Genomic DNA, 19,821 nt, shown 5'->3' with positions numbered 1-19,821 from the left:
TCCCAGCTTACGGGATGAAGTTCAAAGCCTGTGAAATTCAGGTTGGGTAAGTTTGTTTTTTATTTCAGTGGTTAGAAAAGTGCTGTTTGAGTAGTTAGGCTGTAGACAGGTAATTAAATAGTATATGCTCAAACATGTAATTACCTCTAAATAGTTGCTTAAAGGGTTTAATTGTGAATTGATCTAAGATGGTTACTTCAGTGTATTGCAAGGCAAGAATTAAAAGGAGTAAATTGAGGATTTTCCCATAGCCATTGTGACTGCTCTTAATGTATTATGAAGTAATTCAAATGGTGAAACCTGAAAGATAGCTATTACCATTAAAACCAAGGCATATTCTGCATAAAACATTACTCAAAGATACATTAAAACAAGAAAAATACATTTTATATGTGTTTCAGGCATTGGAAAGCTTTTTTTTTTTGGGGGGGGGGGGGTATTTGACTAACATTGTTCAGCCATCTATTAGTTATTCGTTCTTTTGTAGTATTATCTGTCATTTGGCACTATCGAATTGGAAAAGATGAGCTAATATAGTAAAACAACATATTTTATGTATGTCAATGTGTTTGTATTAGGCCATAACAGGACATAGTTTTATATTCCCGTTACAACTGCCCACAGACAGCTCAGATGACACATCCAAAACCAAAATTTGCAGAAGTTTATATTATATCTGAAAAATGCTTGAGAGAAGTGAAACCTCTGAAAGACAACAAGAAGAATGAAACTAATTATGGTCTTCACAGACCAACTGCTCACGCCGTACCTTTCTAATTGACCACCTTGTGTTACCACACAAGGAACATGGCTGAAATTTTTCCTTATTAAGATGTTCGTGCTTCACGGATCCTCTAAAACTTTCAGCTGTCTAGAAAAGATGCTTGCCAGCCTTTAGTTATACCATGAACAAGCTTTGGCAATTAAGTCTTGAACATTGTGTGGTTACTGACTGCTGAGAACACAACCTCAAGGACAGTAAATATGGAGAATGAGTGAATTGTTAAAGTATTACAGACAGAACATTCTGTATCTCTGGAAGAGGAATTAAACAAAAAACATATTAGCCATGCATTTCAGAGGGGTTATACATTGACGTTTTTATTGTGCTCTCGTTACTTTCCATTTCAACATCTGAACAGGCTAATAACCACTTATTTAATTCCGCTGTTTGCCATGGTCTCTGCCCTGCAAACACCTTTCCCTTTCACTTCAAATGGAACTCCTTTGTATGTAGCAACACACTGGTCATTGGTATGAAGATCAGGTTGGATTTGCTCCCACATCTTCTTCTTGGGATTAAGTTCCTTCTCGGGATCTCCTGTTTCAAAACAAAGAATAAAACTAATAGCACACAATACAGAAGACAGAGCAAGAGATCTATTTATGCACACGTGCATAAATATGCATTTGTGAAAGCTCACATGGTATCCATGTAAAAAATTTTAAGGGAAAAAAATATTACCTGCGAATCTCAAAATGGAAACTTTAATCTTAATTAGGGACTGTCTAGGAAATGCCTCCAGATCCTCTCTCAAAATGCTGGGCTTTCAGGGAAAAAAGCATCAGTAACAGACTACTACTATTGTCAAAAATGAAGAAATCTATTTAGATAGAAAATAGAAAACTATTGCTGGTTGTTAGTTTACAAACATTACCTAAAAGCAAAAGGATTTCTAAGAATTAAGTAGATGTGGACCACACGACGCAGCTTATGTATCTTAAGAATTACTGAATTTTTAGAAATTTATTTTGCGTTTACAGGTAAGAAATGTTGAACATAGACAAGACTAGTCTAAAACTAGGATACTGACCTATAATTTTAGCCCCAAATTTCAACAATTTTCTGTTACTTTTTGTACCATTTAGAGATCAGCTCCAGTGCATAAAATAATAGTAGCATTAAGGGCCAACTTGTATCTCAGCAATTTTGGCCTCAGTCTATTTAAATCACCTGTTTCCACATGTATACCATGGTAAACTATTGATCAGGTGAACTACTGACAGGGGGACAGCCTAACTACATTAGGAAATCTATTTAAAAATTTCTAATGACTACAGAAAAAGGTTCTTTTAGCAATATTTTAAAATACAAACTCATTACTCAGAAAAGCGAAGTGTTCCAGAGTCAAATATTTCTTCCTGTTTTTTAGTAAATGGGCATAAAATCCAAAATACAGGAACGCAACAACTACAGTAAATAAGATCCCCTGCGATAAATATTTATACTGAAAAAACTGCTGCCTGCCAATATAATCTAGATTAAGCAATACAACCAATTTTCCAATCAAAGGTCAACCAAATGCCATTTCTGAATTTTAATACAATACAGATCCTTTTACACAAAAACATGATTTCATTTTTAAAAGTTATTTAATCCTAATACTGTTGGGTACTCTTAACCTCTTGTGTGTAACACACAAGCAGGACAAAGGAAAACCCCAAGAATTGTTTCAAATACGATCAGAACACATTTAAATGGTGAAGGGGGTGGCATACTATCTGTAACTTGATGATACTGTGCATGTATTTTTACTTGCTAAAAGCTAGGTGTGCAATGTTGGAATCATTCGGCCCAGATAACTGAAACCTCTAAGGAAAACAAGACTCAAACAACAAATCCTGGCAAACGGATCTTCCCTGAGATCCTCTCAGGGGAGCAAGAAGTTCTTAAACGCAAAATGAAAAGTTCTCTATGTGAGCAGGATGTAAAGTACTCACATCTTCCACTACTCAATGTCCCCAAAAGCTCAGGAACCAAAAAAAAACACCTGTAGGTTTATAGCACAAGCTACGTTTCTAGTAGTTGGATGAGTTATTACTGCTTGGTGTATTCTTGACTGACTGACCAGCGTGAGTAAGTGAACTACTCTCATTCCAACCTGCCTTATTTTCTTCTTTAAATGTTTTCAGTAATTCAGTCTACTCACATTCTCAGTTCTTGCAATATTAAGTTATTTCAGCCTGTAGACAGGCCTAACTTCTCTAGTTTCTACATCTGCAACTGTGTGTGAGAAGAGTACCGGGCCAGACTTCTGTGTTAAGCAGGCTAGGGCTGCCAGAGCAGCATTCAGTAACACAGTCAAGTTATTTCACAACTGCAGTGTACTTAATATTTAAAAGAAAAACAGCAATACTATTAATAACCTAATCACTCGGAGCCAATTGTGCGTTTTCAAAGAAACTGAAATCCTAGTCAATGCTTAAGTTCACAGAGACAGACTTGGATTTAGACCAAGTGAATGCATACAAATTAATAAAATCATTAAACAGAATGTTAAATGATCCATTGTGCATGTCTTCCCCCCTCCTCAAACATAAAAAGCAAGTGATTTTTTTTTCCCCAGTAAGAACAAAACCTGACTTTTATTATAAAAAACACATTTTGGATGCTAATAAGTTTCTTTTCAATCCCATTTCAACTCTCTTGGGATCTGTGGTGAACTCAGATTAGCATAGGCACCAATTTTAAATACTACCAGAGTTTTAAGCTGTGTATTTTCCTAAGCTTTCCCCTCATCACATTTTTCCCTCAGAAAATATTCTTTAGAAGGACATTTAAAAATGAATTCAAACTTGTAGTGGTTTAATGAGCTTCCCAGTCAACATAAAAAGAAACAAATAAAAGGTCCCAAATTTTGTTAAATATGTAATTTGGTCTAATAGTTTAAGTATTACAGAAGAACTTCTCATAATAGGCAAGAAACGTCTCCACTGTGTAACAACTCAGTAACTATGAAAAGACTTTACAAAAAGTTGATACCACAATGCCCACCATGGAATATAACTACGCAACTGAAGGAAAGCACCCATACACCAAAGCTTTGATTAAAGAAATCTGTTAAATACAGACCAACCACTGCACTGCAGTCTTAGCATTTTCTTGCTTTGAAGAGCTAGGTATTGACGAAAAAAACAAAATGACAAAGATTCTTAAACCAGAACTAGCATTAAATCAAATAATTTACATAATAGACTTGTGGTTCCTGTGGCATTTTCGCATTTTCGAATTTTGTCATGACATTAATTAGACTGCTACTAGAAAGAAGGTTTCTCAGTTAGCTGTGAAAACTCCAGTTAATTGTTGTCTCACAGCAATTACTGTGTGGGAGGGTATATTTACACACATGTGAAGGAATGGCTTATGAATCAGATCTTTCCCATGAAAGTTGGATATAAATTTGATAAAGTTCTTAATACAAAAAAAGCCCAATATATCTTGAAGATTCATATAGTAGAGTACGAGATGGTGTTAAAGTTCCCTTAAAATGCAACGACATTGAGTGAACAGATGGTCCTCCAGACAAACGCATTCTTTAGCAAATCTTTCTTCGCCTAAAATACTGAAAATCATTCTAAGAAAACTCTCAAGCTTCTTCAGAAAAATGATCAACTAATTTTAATGAGGTTGAAGCAAGATACTGTTTGTTTTGTTTGTTTAGCCAAAAATCAACAAGGAAAATTAGCTTGTGTCTGATGAATATTTTGTATGGCACTCCTACCACGTAGGAGTGCCTTCCCTGCTTGGTTAAGGGACATTATTAATGAGTTTCCAGTTTTTTTTAAAAAAACTACAAACTGTCAAAATCCTAAAACTGCATCAGCTTTAATTTGTATCCTGTTGAGCTCTTGCACGTAAATTCATTCTTAAAGTTTGCCCTGCTCTATTACTATTAGATTACAAACACACACGAGATCCCATTCATGTTGCATGGCACAATGTGCCAGTTACCTCATTGCAAGTTGTGTCTGCTAAAGACCAACAGTTGAAGACAAAAGTATTTTCTTTAAAAGACAGTGCTTTACATTTTTTCTCAGTGTTTTATATTTACATTACAGTGCTTTACATTTTTTCTCTCTAGCTTTTCCTCATGTTTGCTATAGGAACTCTAGGAGATATATCACTTTACTGTTAAGCATGAAGTATGGTTTCAAAGTCCATGACTCCCTTCCAGCTCATACCTGCTAATGTTTGTGAGCAACAATTTATTAAATATTAGGAAACAGCTGCCATATTTCAGACTACAATCCGTAGCCTTGGATACATATGCTTTTCAAATAGGTTGTAAAAGCCTTCATTTGGCACTTACCAAAGCTCTGTGTCTTTGGCTCCCTGTCAGAAGGAAATGGCTGTGACGCGTACAAAACCTTATAACCACAGGCTACAGGTTATAACTTTAGAACTAAAGTACAACTTTTACACCACCTTTAGCATACTCTACGTCTTTTTAAGAATCAAAATGTCAACAGAATATCGGTATATCTTATACATCTGGCAATGATTGTAAAACAAATGTTCCTATAAACGTATTTTTCTCGGAAAAGCTTTTTGCAAGTCGAACAACAGAGTCAGTTTTATTATTTTGATAAAATCTACCTCATTAGTCTTATGTGCAAGAATAGATATGCTGGATAACAGAACAGCACCACTAGCAGGTCTTACATGATTTTCAAATGCCAGCTATATGAAGTTACTCAAATTTAGACAAATTTAGAGTAAGGACATGTCTTAGAAAAAGAAAAAAAAAAGTCACCCTCCATCCCTCAAAACACACACACAGACTGCCTTTTCCATTATTTTGCAGGTCTTAGCTACTAATAGGGTTTACTCTGCAACTTGACGTTGTCTTTTGCATGCCCATTTCCACAACAACAGAGTAGTATGAGTTGATCCTTTCATGTAATAGAGGACACACACTTACCATTTGATCTAACTTTACTCACAGATATGTGATGAAAAATTAGAGGTCACGAATATTCCTTCAGCTTAGCCAGTACAATTGCTGAAGCCTTTCAAATTTCAGTATGCATTGCATACATCCAGCTTACCAATACCACATCTCAGCTAGCAAGCTTGGTGCATTTTTAAAACAGAAAACTGAAAATGAGAAATGCTGCAAGACTGATAGCCTTTTAAAAGCAGTATTCTTATCAAGTATTTTCAATCGCAGCATTAAATCACAGAAATCTGAGCTTTCTTCCCCATTTCCAAAACACTTGAATAGACCATTGCTTCCTTAATCACATGCCAACCAAATATATATATATATATATACAAGCAACGTTTTCATCCTGAGAAGTGTGTAAACGTATGCACACATAAATATGTGTGCATATGTATGTGTATTTATGAAAGGTATTTATGTAGATGTGTGTAAGAAGCATAGGGCTTGCCAAGAAGCTTATAAATCAAAATACTACTCTGCATCTAGAAATTGTCAGACACAATCATTTAAAAAGTTTGATAGGATCTGTACAAAACTGAAAGTTATGTTTTCCTTACATGTGAAAGAAAACTTCTTAGTAACAAATTCATTCGGAAAAGGATATAAACAATTCACTGATAAATGCACACACTCAAAATTCCCCCAAGATAGGAAATCCTGGGAGTTACAGACCACTTTTTCTTAGAATAATGTCACATAGTGATCCTGAGCAGGCCTTGGCCTATGCTGTGCTGCATGAATTCCTTGGCCACAGTATAAACTGGGCCAGATAATTTTAACAGAGGGGCCGGCAGGCAGCTCCTACTCGCTACCAGCAATTACATCTCCTGGATATCCTTGCCTTTATCAAAAAAAACAAAAGCACAGCACCAAGTTGGCATGTGAACTTCCTTTGTTTGATAGTTGAAAAACTGAGTAGAGCTGTTTCTCGTTGTATGAAAATCCTACAGTAGCTCGAATGACCAAAAGGGGGAATCTTCTGTACAGAAGGTTTGCTTGTGAATTAGAAACCTATTTTGATGCTGTACTAACTTGGAGTTCCCACCATTTAAACAATGCAGAATTATTTTTGTGTGTTAAAAACTGATTATGTATTTGAAGTGGAAAGGAATCTAATGTCTTTCTTTGGAGACCCAAGGAATCATTTCTCCCCCTCTTCAAACAAACAAAACAAACAAACAAACAAACAAAAAATCCCCCGCCCCCCTCCCATTTTGAATATTATAGGTTCCTCTCATACATAGGCATCACCCTTCCTCCTGCACAAAAGCCTAGCTCAAGTTCTGACTTTTCCTAGGGAGAGGACCTGGAACCATCAACTTACTGCTTCATCACTTAAACTGAGACACTGGGCAAGATACTTGTTATTTCCATGCTTTATGTTTGCTAATTGCAACTTGCAAAGTGTGTTCATCTTTACTCAAACATCTGCAATGCTGAAACACTTGAGAAACTAATATTAAATTGCTTGGTTTCTTAGAAGTACCATAAAACCTGCAGGAGTTACAGTTATTTCTTTGCATTTTCCAACTTTTGGCAGGTGCCTGAATATTTTCAATCCTTTACTTACACAATCCTAGCACTCAAAAAGGGTTTTAACATAACTAATTCAGAAAATTTCAACCAAAAATGTAATAGGCTTTAAAATACTGTTTTATCTGCTTCAACACCAATGTCACCTTTGCAGAGGTCAGCTGTTTCCTAGTTCCTTCAAGTTCCCCATTTCCCAAATACCCAGTGCTTACCAGGAAAACCTTCAAAAGTGATTCTGTCCCCAGGTACTGCCCCAGGTGGGGGAGCCAGGATTTCCACTTTTTCTGGGGAGCTGGCACACATCACCATTGCTTGAGATACGACTCCTCTCATCTTCGCAGGCTTCAAGTTGCAGAGCAGTATTGCCATCCGATTCTGCATCTTGAAGTAGGAAAATAGAAGGATTTGAATACTTAGTTGCCTAATGACTTAAATTATTTCATTTCACCCACATTCCATCTTTATTCAATCTAAATCATCGCTTCAATCCACTTTCAGTATAGTACGATAAAAGAATCTCCATTTAAAAAACACTCTACAGATTAGGCTAGCTCATAGATAAGAAATTCTTAGTGTCCTGGAAATATACAGGTGCTTTACACAGTTAGCTAGCTCACTTTAGTCTTAAATTCTATCTTACTTAACCCAAATGTTTTGAATTTTTTGAACTGCTGAAAACAGCTGTACATACCGTACACTGCAATTTGTTAGAGCAAACAATTATAAAACCAGATTTTCTTCTCTGTCCTTGAATGTTAGTAAAAACTATAACAGTAAATGAGAGAGAAAAAAATGATAGAGGGAATAGTCACACATTAGCCTAGAAAACAAAGCACACTTTCAAACTGAAAAGAAATTAAACCCAAAACATCCTTTGAGACAGAAAAATGCATGCCTTTAATCCCATACTCCTAATGAATGCAACATATAACCATAAGTAATTCTAGATTTGACTTTGTGTGTTTTTTCCCAACATCCTGGTAGAATGAAGGAGAAAGCATGGGGGAAAAAGAAGCAAACAAACTAAAATAGGCCAAAGCTCACTGATGCTTACTACACAGAAAACACAAGAGTTCATTCTGGAAGTACAAGTGTTAAATCACTCTTTAGGTAATCCTTGAAGTTACCTGTATAACTGATTGCTAAGTAACTTTCCCTCTGTATCTCAAAATGAGATACTGCGACAGACAGGCTAATGAATAGGAATTAAAACTACTACATTGATTGCTTTAAAGACAGAGTAAGTTGCAATGACAATAGCAACAAAAAGCCCTCGCCAATTTCTTCTTCTCTTTTTGTGAAGTTTAAGATACTTGCCCTGCATCCTTAGTCCTTCACTTCTGATCATTGATGTGAAGCTCTCAGATCAAATGGGATTTAAGGAGGTGAAAATAAATAGGGAAAACAAGAAACAGATACTTGAGAATTGTCTGAATTTCAAGAATGATTGCCTGAAACAGGCCTTGTTGCTAGGAGCACATGGAGATCCACTTCAAAAAGTCAAAACCAGTGGCAGAAATACTGCCATTTTCTGCAAATGTTTCAAAATCTTCTCCAATTGTCACCAGCTACTGCTGAAAGAGCTCAGTACTAGCATGGTCCACTTCATGTTCCTGTACCATATCCCTATTACTGATGACAGGTTCTAAATGTGATACCAGAAAGTGCAGCTTCCAACTGTCCTTGACCAAAAACACACTGTACTGCACATAAATGCGACAAATGTTCATGCCTAGAAGTGACTTACACTGTGTACTGAAACGTGAATGAAGATATATGTTTTGCTTCCCAATGTGACGTAAAATCAGATAATACAGCCTCAAATAATGCTGCATTACAATAGTAAACACAGCAATCATAAATGGCTGAATTTTTGGTAAATTATGTTTCTAGTACTTGCTATAATATATACGTTTTTAATTAACTATATTGCAATAGTCACAAGCCAGGACTCCACAATGCTGTACACTGCAAAAACACAAAGTTGGAAGCTCGTCCCAAAGAATTTAGAGACCTGCTAACAGACACTTGCCAAAACTAAAACCAGACAGAAACTGTTCCTAACAAATGTGCAAGAATGACACCTAATTTTCTGTTAACGAGTATTCTGGATTATTTATTTCATACAGAAAGCAGGGTAAACAGAAAGGACTGCTACTGTTGCTACATTCTGTACACTTCGTGTTCCTAAGTTTATTTAGAAAAAATTTTAAGAGTTGTTTTTCCCGAAACGCTTTCCCAAGAGCAGGCTGCTAAAAACATTTAAATTTATTTAATTTTATTAAATTTCTAAAATTTAAATATATTTGAATTTGTGCCCACTGCAGATCCAGTAGTTGGATACCACTGGGTGACCAGTGCAGAAGAGTTATCATATTCAGTCATTTTTTCCCATTCAGTAAATTTCTGTATCCTAAAAACCACAAATACAGCTTTAACTGCCTCCTGCATTTGCAACCTCACCATGGGGAGGGGGCATGAATAGGGAATGAAAAGGCATTCAAAGGCATAGCTTTTCCACACTAACATCAATTCCTTCACAGCCAGTTTGCAGTTGCTCAATAAAACATTTCTTTAATTGCCAAGCTTGCACTTGAATGTCGAAGGAGCCTTCAGTCAATTCCTCCCTCCTACTAACCCTCTAGAAGAGGTGTGAAGGGAAAAAGAGATCTTGAAGTCTCAGGTTATCAAACACAGAAGTAGACCAACTGAAAAAGAGATAGAGGCAGACCCTATCCCTGCCAAGGGAGTAAAAAACATGGTTTGTATTCCACGGTTGTTTAAGCCACTTGTTGAAAGGTATTTTTAAGTTAAATTTACCTTCCCTTTGCTTTCCTCTCTGCCAAAAATTTCAATGGGCTATAATGAGAGATGGAAAGCAAAGGTTTCAACAGTCTGGATGTTGGCAAAACCTTCGTTACAGATTCTCCACTACATACTAGAAAACTTAAAAGGAGAGTAATATCTGCTTAATTTATAAGTATAGTGTATACCAAAGGCATTACAGAGGAATCAGAATAAGATCCCAGGACAGAAGCACTGAAAGGAGAAAAGAACTAACTTGGGGGAGGAGTACTTTTCCTTTTTTTGACTAATGTTGTTAAGCCCTACTCACACAATTTTATTATAATATTAAAAACCTTATAGCAGAATGAAAACATACCCTATAAAGAGGCAACAATCACAAGTTCCTTTAGGAAGGGATAGGTTCTCAGTAAATAACGTTGTTAATACCTGATCCAGAGGAACATGCTTCACTAAACCACTGACGACAGTCCTTGGGCTTGCTTCTCCAACATCCACCTTTTCAACATACAGAGAGTCTGCATCCGGGTGCTTTTCAGCAGTGATGATGCAGCCAACACGAAGATCCAGACGAGAAACATCTACAGGCTTTGAATCGCTACTTCCAGCAGCAGGCTGCTGTTTCTTTTCCTTCTTTTCACCTGTTGAAGGAAGTTCGGTTCAAGAAACAAAAATTAGTATAAAATGTATGCGACTATTTGCAAGGGAAAAGTGAGCTACAATCTCAGAATCAAGTAAAAATCCAGTGCAAAATGCAAATGACAAGTAAGGAGTTAGCACCTCTATTGCTAGTTTCCAGTAAGGAACCATCTTACACCTTCTGATTTAATTTGCTACTACACGTGATTTTCACTGTAGGACAGAAGTGTTTTCTTGCTTGTAAAATGAAGTCATCCTGACCTTAAATATAGCTAAGATGTAAGTGACAAACATGCTCTGCCAAAGGCCATGTTGATAAGCCTAATAGTACTGCTTTAATAATTAGCAATTAACAAACAGTCTTGTCTTGGTGTATCACTAACAAATGAAACTGGACAATCATAAGCCATCAGGTTACGAGCACTTCACAACAGCTCCTGACTGCAGGCACTGCTAAATAACTGCAACTGCAGCATTACAGCTGCAAAGCAACCCAGCAACCCTTCAAGATGACCTCAGCTAACATTATTTACTCCCTAGATAAACCAGTGTGTGAGTATGCTCATAGCTTATGAAATTCCATTGATGAGTAGTAAGTCCTTATCCAATCATAACACAAGGGTTTGTTATCACCTATATATACACTGTATACAATAAAACAGGAGTTAAGCAATATTCCCCATACATCGCTTCCTATTCACACATTTCCTTGAGATAAGCAAGCTACATTCACTTTGTATGTAAGGCTGTTCTGTTTGAAAGACATTCACGATTTGCTTAATGAACAATAATCTGTAGGGGGTAAAGAAACATGTAAAAAGTGCTTACTTAAAATTCAGTATATTCTTTCATCCAGTCAAATTTATGTATTACCACAAACCAAATTCCCTTCATCAACATGAACTAAACTCCCTTTTCTAGGGAACAAAAAGCAAAAGTGGACACAGTAGCCTATGTGATTCATGATCATTGCTCCAGTATAAAGATAAAATTCATTCATATGTTCAAAGATAGAAACTTTGAACAGCTTTTTTAAATTAAAAAAAAACTTAACTCTTCAAAAATATTTCAGTTCATATATGATGAATTAAAAGTACTAATGACTGAGCTTTATTAATTTAAGTGCAATTATTGTGTATCCCTATGTTAAAGTCCAACTGAAAAAAATGTCATCAAAATAGTTGACATTTAATGCATGAAATCATTTTAAAGAGTCATTATCTTCATCCTTTATGTCATTTCTAATCATTCTCCACTTAATAGAATTCCTCTGCAATAGTCAGGAGCCAAACAATTACGTTCTAGCTCCCTATTTCTCTTTAGGGAAAATGGAACCTGTCACCGAATAAAAAAAGAGACCACAGGGAAACATCTGTACCCAGCACACACATAGATGTGCACAACAAACCCACTCCAATGCTGTGGCTAAGGAGAGAGCTGTTCTCTGGCCAGTGACAGAGTCAGCCCAGAATCAATCCAGAGAAGCATCACAGATGAAGGTTGTAAGAAGTGCACTGAAGAACATGGAAATTACCAGAGAGGAAACAAGTGAGGCAGGTGACAGAAAACAGAAGGGGTTGGGATATTCTGTAATTTTGTCATTTTCCAAGACTAAAAAACAAATTTTACATGTTAGCTACTTGGCTAGTTAATTACCATGTCTACAATAAGATGTTGAACTCCACAGAATTATCCTGTTCAGGGCTTCTATTTAACATTTATGCTATACTTCAACTTTTTCCAAATTCAATATTGGAAAGAGAGAAGTCAAATAGATTGCTTTCTAAATGTAAGCTGTTTACACAGCAAAAGGGGAAATTCAATACAGGAAAGATATCTTCTTCCTTACCAAGCCAATACTTGTTCTGTAGCCAGTGATTAGTAGCAAAGAACAGTTAATTGCCTGATTAACATGTGACCTCTGCTCTGCTTTCATTTTACAGCTACATAAAATATTGACACGTCATATGCTGAAGTACACCAAAAAAAAAAGAAGTAGTTTATAAGCCTCCTTACAACTCATCAGGAAAAATAGGTAAATAAACAGATGCAGTGCCCTACAACCATAATATACAAGCACTGATAAGATATACAAATAAGTTCACAGCATATTAATAATAATTTGCATAAGATAATGACTTTGAGACATGATTAATAAGACATGCACCTACACTTTTGTGCAAATGTAACAGATTCTTATGCCTTTTTCTCTCTTAATAGAGTTTGTTAAAGAGAAGTCAATACAGGCAGCTGAAAACGTAAAAGCCTCCTATAAAGAAGCTATCCAGTCTGCAATAAAGCTCTCTGAACTTTGTGTCCTTGTTCTCCCTTTGTTTTTTGGGATTGTGTTTTTTTTCTTGGTGGTAATAGTGGCATATGTTTGTAGTTGTTTTTCAGATAAGGGAGTTCAGTAATATTAAAAGAAGTTTGCCTCATAACCCACCTAAGATTTTTCAGCTTGACAGCCTTAGATTCAGGTACTTGCAAGATTTTAAGAGCTAGCACATGACTCTTCCTACCATGGCTGCATGAACTGTTTTTTTCAGTCCCCAGAATGATTTAGAAGTACTTCCAGAAATGAAATGGCTTGTGCCTATCACAGTTAAGAAAAATTAAAATACCTTTTTTTTCTACTTTTTCCTTCTTTTTCTTTTCTTCATCTTCACCTTTAACGTGATCTTTCGGGCCAGGAGATGATGTAACTGCTGGGGGTTGTGGATCACCATCTGCAAACGAAGCTGTAGAAACAGTTGTACCAGGAGGAACTGCGATCTGTTTTACTAAAAATGAAAAACACATACATTAGAAAGGGTATTAAAGCTTGGAACAATGCAACATTTTAAGTTTTCAATGTAAATGAAAAAGTAGAGACTGAAAATCATGCTTATAATGCCTAAGCAACCACAACTGCTGAGTAGTGAAGCACAACGTTACAAAGTAGACATCACAACTCAATTTATATATGGCTATTCTGATCCCTTGCTATGATATTAAGAACAATGTCTTCAGCTACATATTTTTTAAATTGTGAAAAAATGCTAAATACAAGAAAAAATATAAACAAAGTCTTTTTGTTGCTTGCTTCAACATCTAGTTATCTTCACTCTAACTCCTTATTCTTCATTTGTGTTTCATAGAATCATAGCATATCCTGAGTTGGAAGGGGCCCATGAGGATCATCAAGTCCAACTCCTGGCTCCACACAGGACCACCCAAAAACCAACCCATGTGTCTGAGAGCATTGTCCAAAGACTTCCTGAACTTGGGCAGGCTTGGTGCCATGACCACGGCACCAGAGCCTGCCCCAGTGTCCAACTACCCTCTCAGTGAAGAACCTTTTCCTAACACCCAGCCTGACCTTCCTCTGTTGCAGCTTCATGCTGTTCCTTTGGGTCAATTTTGTTTTTGTGTTTGCCTCATTTTACCTTTTAGCTATTAGCTCATTATATGTAATACTACCCAATAATTTTCTCCCAATAAAATTAAATTGAATAGCGTTGTCAGATCACTCCAACTCTTTCTTCTGATTTACTAAAGAAAATGAGTCTGAAAAAACTTATTCTAAGAAAGTATCTGAAGCCTCAAAATGAGAAAGTATCTGAAGCCTCTGTCAATAGCTCACCTTCCTAAATTTTCCATGTTTCCATTGTATTTCTTTTTAAATTCCTGATAATAAGACGATTTCCAGAATTATGTATCTCACCAGATGACAACTTAAGAATCATCTTCCTTCTACTTTCTACTTTTCTAAAGATCTCATTAACACCATTTAACAAATCATTGTACCGAGTAACCATCATTAATGATGGATTGATTAATCTTTCTAGTATCACTATTAGACTGGTCCACATTCTGCACACATGCTTCTTTTTACACCTTAGACATCAAGTTTTCTGAAGAATTGCACCGAGTTTTTTGATACTTGCTGTTAATACCAACACAAGAAAACTTGCACAAGTTACTTTTTTCAATTGCCTGTATCAGATTTATACAAAAATACTTGCTGTTTACTACTTACGGGAAAACATAAAAAAAAAAAAAAACTCTGAAAAGAATCACTTGACTATGTTCATCAGATTTCTGTGCTCAACCGCTTAATATTGTCACAGCCAAAACACATTAATTTACTGCAAAATAAAAGATCTGAATTTATTTCCACTGCCTTTTAGATTAAAAAAAAAAAGATAAAGAAGGCAAGATATGTATCAAGCAAAATATTAGTTTCTTTACTCTTTTTGTATTGTATAATCCCATCTTGCAAAAATCTATGTACCTTAAGATTGCTCTCAGACATAATAGAAATTACACAAAATATCTTGTCTCTGTCAAGAATTACTGTGGACTAACATATGATGGAGAAATATAAACTAATGGTTCAGTTTAGTACATGAAAGGTCTTTATTCATACCAAGAGGAGAAAAAAAAATCTGTATTTATAAAATATTAGTCTTTTTGAAGACTGAATGCATTGTTTTACCAGTAAACAGTAAGTATGGTTGAATGCTAGCATCTAGATACACTGGGTACTATCTTACCACATTGACAGCTTGTGTAAACATAGTAGTAATTGTTGAAGGTAAAAGAGGTTTTCTTTGGAAATAATTTTAAAGAAAGCATGCCACATCTGAAACATTTCAGTTTCAATTTTCCTTCTTTATTTATTATTTTTTTAAAGTATGGAATTATATAATGATGGTGTGAGCTGAGTAGAGCTACACAGAAGAGTGCAAAAAAGAAAAAATAATGCAACGAAAGGCTGGTCTTACCAAAGGATGAAATCAAAATTCAAGACATCATTTCTAGTTTTATACTGCCATAGATTTTTTAATAAATCACTATTTGTATATTGAACAATGGCTCAATTTTCCATAGGAATTTCAGTCAAACTAGATAAAATCACTTAACACTATCAAAAAGCGTCAGTTTCAGCCATTTTAAGGGTATTGTGACTGCTCATAGACATCATTCAAGTTTGGGACTCATTATAAAAGATGCCACTACAAAAACATACAAAGAACCAGTTCCATGTCTGGTAAAGATTTGGCAACATGTACCTGTTACACTTGCAGCTTACTAGAATGTTAGGAGTATGCAACTTCTCATAGGCATGGAATCCAGAGTTTATGAGAGATGCCACAGAATCACAAAAAGATAAAGTAGTAGTAAGATAGCACAAAACATGACCAAAAACTCGATCTAATTTGTGTCAAGATAGGACTTTTTTCCCCACCTCCATTTCGAATTTCTGCCTGAATCAGCTCTTGTTTCAGCCCTTCAATTTCTTTCTTCAGTTTAGCGTTTTCCACACGAAGCTTCTTCTCTTCTCGGAGTGATGCCTGCAAGACTAAATTTGACACTATATTAAAAACAATAGGCTTCGATAATTAGCATTCATTACTTGGCAAAAGGTTTTGTTTTTAAGGAAGTGAAACGTAGCGAGCCAAATACCAAAAAGCTGGCAACTTTCAAGGAGTTTATTATTACAGATATTTTTGGAATTTTTGTTGCTGTTAAAATTGGCATTTCCCCCCCCTTTTTTTTTTGAACATAATATTTGTTTACTCAAGTTGCCTCTCAATATAGTAGTTTTTCAGTCTCCTTAGTTGACTCACAAGAGGAAATTCCAAGAAACCTACTAAAAAAGCAGCTTAAACACGTTTGGAATATGGAGCACCTTCATTCACTGATACTGACCTGTGTAAAATATCAAAGATGAAGGTATGATATTCTTTAGAGAATCCCACAGTGGTAAAAAAACAGTAACACATTCATGCAAAATCAGTCTCATGCCCTTCCCAAGTGCATTTCTCCCCCAGCTAAAGGAGAAACATCATATATTGCATTTTCATGATCTCTTTGTGCCATTGGGTCTTCCCTTCATTCATGCTTCTTTATTTCAGAATAAGCAGCTTCAAAATACCCACAAACCACGAGACAGTGAAAAGGTGCTACTTTTACAAGCTCAGTCTTTGAGAACCTGAAACACACTTGAAAGGCTGACAGCACCAATGAAGTTGTCCACGTTCTCATTTTTTCTGATGAGCATTTAATGTTAACCACCCGGCTAACAAGCTTATGATAAGACAGAATTCCTTACTAGCTTTTTCCTTCAGCAGAGCAACTTGCTGCTTGAGGTATTCAATAACTTGATCGGCCTCTGCACCCTTCTGCTCCAGTCTGTTCAGCACCGCATTGTTGGCTGCCATCTTTATCAAGAAACGGGATAAAAACCTAGACAAATAACAGATGGTCTAAAATTAATTACTTCTTGATGTAATTAACGTTACCAACCCTTACCACATGAAGCAGTTCTAAAATCAGTTGCTGAGTAAGAAAATTTGCTAAGCGAACAAGCTGGGCTCCCACCTCCTAATGCAAAGCCCAAACAAAAAGCTATGTTAAACAGAATCTGATGTTTGACAGCTGCTTTCAAGTATTTTGGAAGAAAAGCAACTCTCTTCCCAGCTGCAGAAAACATGTTCTTGCTTCACGAAACAGGAAAAATTCCACCTTCTGAAAAAGAAAGGTTTAGAGAATACTGCGAATATGTGGAGGTGGGGGGGAAACGAAATAAAAGGGAAAAGGTTAGACTGAAGAACAACGTAGCCTGGTTTTATCTGACAAAATTATGAAGCGTACCCAGAATTTTATTGAAGGTAAGGAAATGGAAACGTCCCACAAAAGTTTCCAAACTTCTAATGAATTGATTCAGAAGGTATGAATACCTTCCACAGTGTGGTTATGCATACTTTCACCGTTATTTCACTTTTAAGCAGAATTCACCAGCATTTTTACTCCTCTCTGATTAATATGACTTTTCCTGCAGGTTTCTAGCTTCAGATTTATTTTAGCTCTGATTTTGATCATCTCATTTTGTTTCCACTGCAATGGAAGGTCAGGCACCCAGGTAACAAATTCAAGAAGCAGGAAATACAAAGAAAAATGAGTGTAAGAAAACAAATAAATGCTGTCTAGTTTTCTTCCAGGATGTTCAGTTTCTTTTACTGTGTTCTCTAATATTCCAGAAATGAGCTATGCCTTGTGAACAGCCCTATTTGTTGAATCCTTTCCACTTTCTTCCCTGCAACGTTTGCATCTAACCCTAAAGACTCAAGTATTAGCAACAGAATGATGAAATACAGTCACTCGTATCTGCAGCATGGTGTTTCTACCCTCTGCCCAGGACCTAAAAGATAAAAAGAATCCGTGCTAACAGCTGCCTTATGTAAATCAACAAAGGAAACAGATTATAGGTGGCAAGAAAAGATGCCCTGCAGATCTTCACAAGTAGCAGTGAGGTAATTCCTGTGAATTTGCCCATGAACTGCAACAAAGGGAAGAACTGGTAAGAAACTAGTGATGCAGATCCACGTACCGGCTCCCAAACCTTACCAGAGCCCCGAAATGCCTCTTCGCATACCAAATTGGCAAGAAAATTTTTCATTTTAGTGCAAGATTATTCTAACACTTTGGCCTAAGTCTGCTTTAACATGTGAATGAATATTCTCTCTTGGGATTGGCAACAAAAGCCCCACTGATGACAAAACAGTTTATAAAGAACTGAAAGAAGGTGAACAGATACCACGCTCATCCCAGCCACAACACAGCACCTTTGCTCAGTAGCAACTTACATTTCATGACTGACCTTCTACTGCATAAGAATTCAGTTCTTCAGAATCACTCCCCCTCCCTTTTTTTTTTTTTTTAAATAAAGGACCAGAGCTGACAATGAATTGGGTTTAGTGTAATTAGAAGTGCTCAAAGGAAAACTTGTAAAGCCAAAGAGATACAGTAGTCCAACAGATGACACATGGGCTATATTCTTCCTGCAAGTGATGAATGAACAACTCTTTTGCCTTCTTTGCAATCTAAGACAGTGGAAGCCTGTTCAACACACACCAGTTTCCTAAAAGATGAAGGAAGTGTTACTGTCATCACACCTTCCCCCCATCCACAACACATTTTTCTTTTTAAAAGCAAGAAAATCTCACGGATAGAAGAGCAGCAGGAATCACCTTCATGAGGCAACTGAAGTGATTTTAATACTCAAATTCATCTCTGCAATGAGATTTCTTTTTTTCCATGTGCAGCACGCAGGATCTATTATTTATGAAGTCTGAAAAATCCTGAGGGTTTTAGAAAGGAAAAAAGCGATTCCAATAAGTTACTGATTTAGATATCAAATGGAAATAAACATAAAAATATTATGGCACAACACAGCATAATACAAAGCCTGGGGTATTACTGTCTGCATACCAGTAAGATTTCTTGCAAGCTCGATAGTCTCTCAGGGGAGCGCAATACTAACAGGGGAAACTTTGCCAACAACAACAGAAAATGCTACTAAAACTTCAAAGCGAACAGAATTGGTACATTTGATAGGTTTTAGCCAAGTTGGCTAATGAACTGAAGATCTGGAAATAAAGTTACATGATTACAATGGGTAGACATTTTCCCACTTGTCAAATAAATTTCTGGAGCCCCGGCACTGTAACAATAACAGAGAGGAATAGGTATTTCCGAGGCTAATACAGAGAGCCAACAGGCTGAAATCACTGCTGCACATGAACCCGCAAAGCAATGTGATAAAAACGCATCCAAAAAGGGCACAGTCTTTTTTGTTTGTTTAAGATCCATCCTTACTATAAAACACAAAACAACCCATTGGTATTGCAACAACCAAAGGTTAGTCAATTTTTGCCTTTCCCCTCTGTTATCCTGCCCATCCCGCAAGAAAAAACTAGTGGCGATACAAAAATTAAAAGAATTTTAAAATAGCAATAATATAGCACAATGATTTTTTATTTACTTGTTTTTAACCAAAACAACTGAAATCACTTCATACAGCTGTGTCCCTTCTTCGTATACAAAAGCCATGGAAAAAACAAGTAAGGAGCTGCTACAGCAGTGGAGCAGACCTTCTGAGAAGGGTGACCAAGTGGTTTGCAGCCCCAAAATCTGCTTAACCCCAGACCTCTGATCCCTGCTTTGTTACCTGCACTGCCCAGACCTACTGGGTAGCAGTAATGGAGCTCTATCTTCAAACATTTGTGAAGTTAGCTATCAGTATGTACAAGTGGTTTCATTTCTCATCAGTTTGCTGACTTCAAAGGGCTGC

The 19,821-nt window shown here is 36.3% G+C and overlaps 1 protein-coding gene across 4 annotated transcripts in view; it reads right to left on the bottom strand.

Moving 5' to 3' along the window:
• Positions 1 to 430: 430 nt before the first annotated feature.
• Positions 431 to 19,821, bottom strand: part of AIMP1 (aminoacyl tRNA synthetase complex interacting multifunctional protein 1) — a 33,360-nt gene continuing 13,969 nt past the window's right edge. For all 4 annotated transcript variants that reach the window (XM_068681904.1, XM_068681905.1, XM_068681902.1 and 1 more), the window contains exons 2-7: positions 16,801 to 16,934; positions 15,934 to 16,047; positions 13,325 to 13,483; positions 10,494 to 10,705; positions 7,472 to 7,640; positions 431 to 1,321 (exon numbers count right to left, since the gene is read on the bottom strand). In XM_068681904.1, coding sequence (XP_068538005.1) covers positions 1,155 to 1,321; positions 7,472 to 7,640; positions 10,494 to 10,705; positions 13,325 to 13,483; positions 15,934 to 16,047; positions 16,801 to 16,909 — 930 coding nt within the window. In that variant the 5' untranslated portion in view covers positions 16,910 to 16,934 and the 3' untranslated portion in view covers positions 431 to 1,154. The remainder of the gene's footprint in view (positions 1,322 to 7,471; positions 7,641 to 10,493; positions 10,706 to 13,324; positions 13,484 to 15,933; positions 16,048 to 16,800; positions 16,935 to 19,821) is intronic.

This window comes from Anas acuta, chromosome 4 (assembly GCF_963932015.1).
Source record: "Anas acuta chromosome 4, bAnaAcu1.1, whole genome shotgun sequence".
Lineage (NCBI taxonomy): Eukaryota > Metazoa > Chordata > Aves > Anseriformes > Anatidae > Anas > Anas acuta.
The sequence above is the reverse complement of the archived record's forward strand: the minus strand, read 5'-3'. Positions and strand labels throughout refer to the sequence as shown.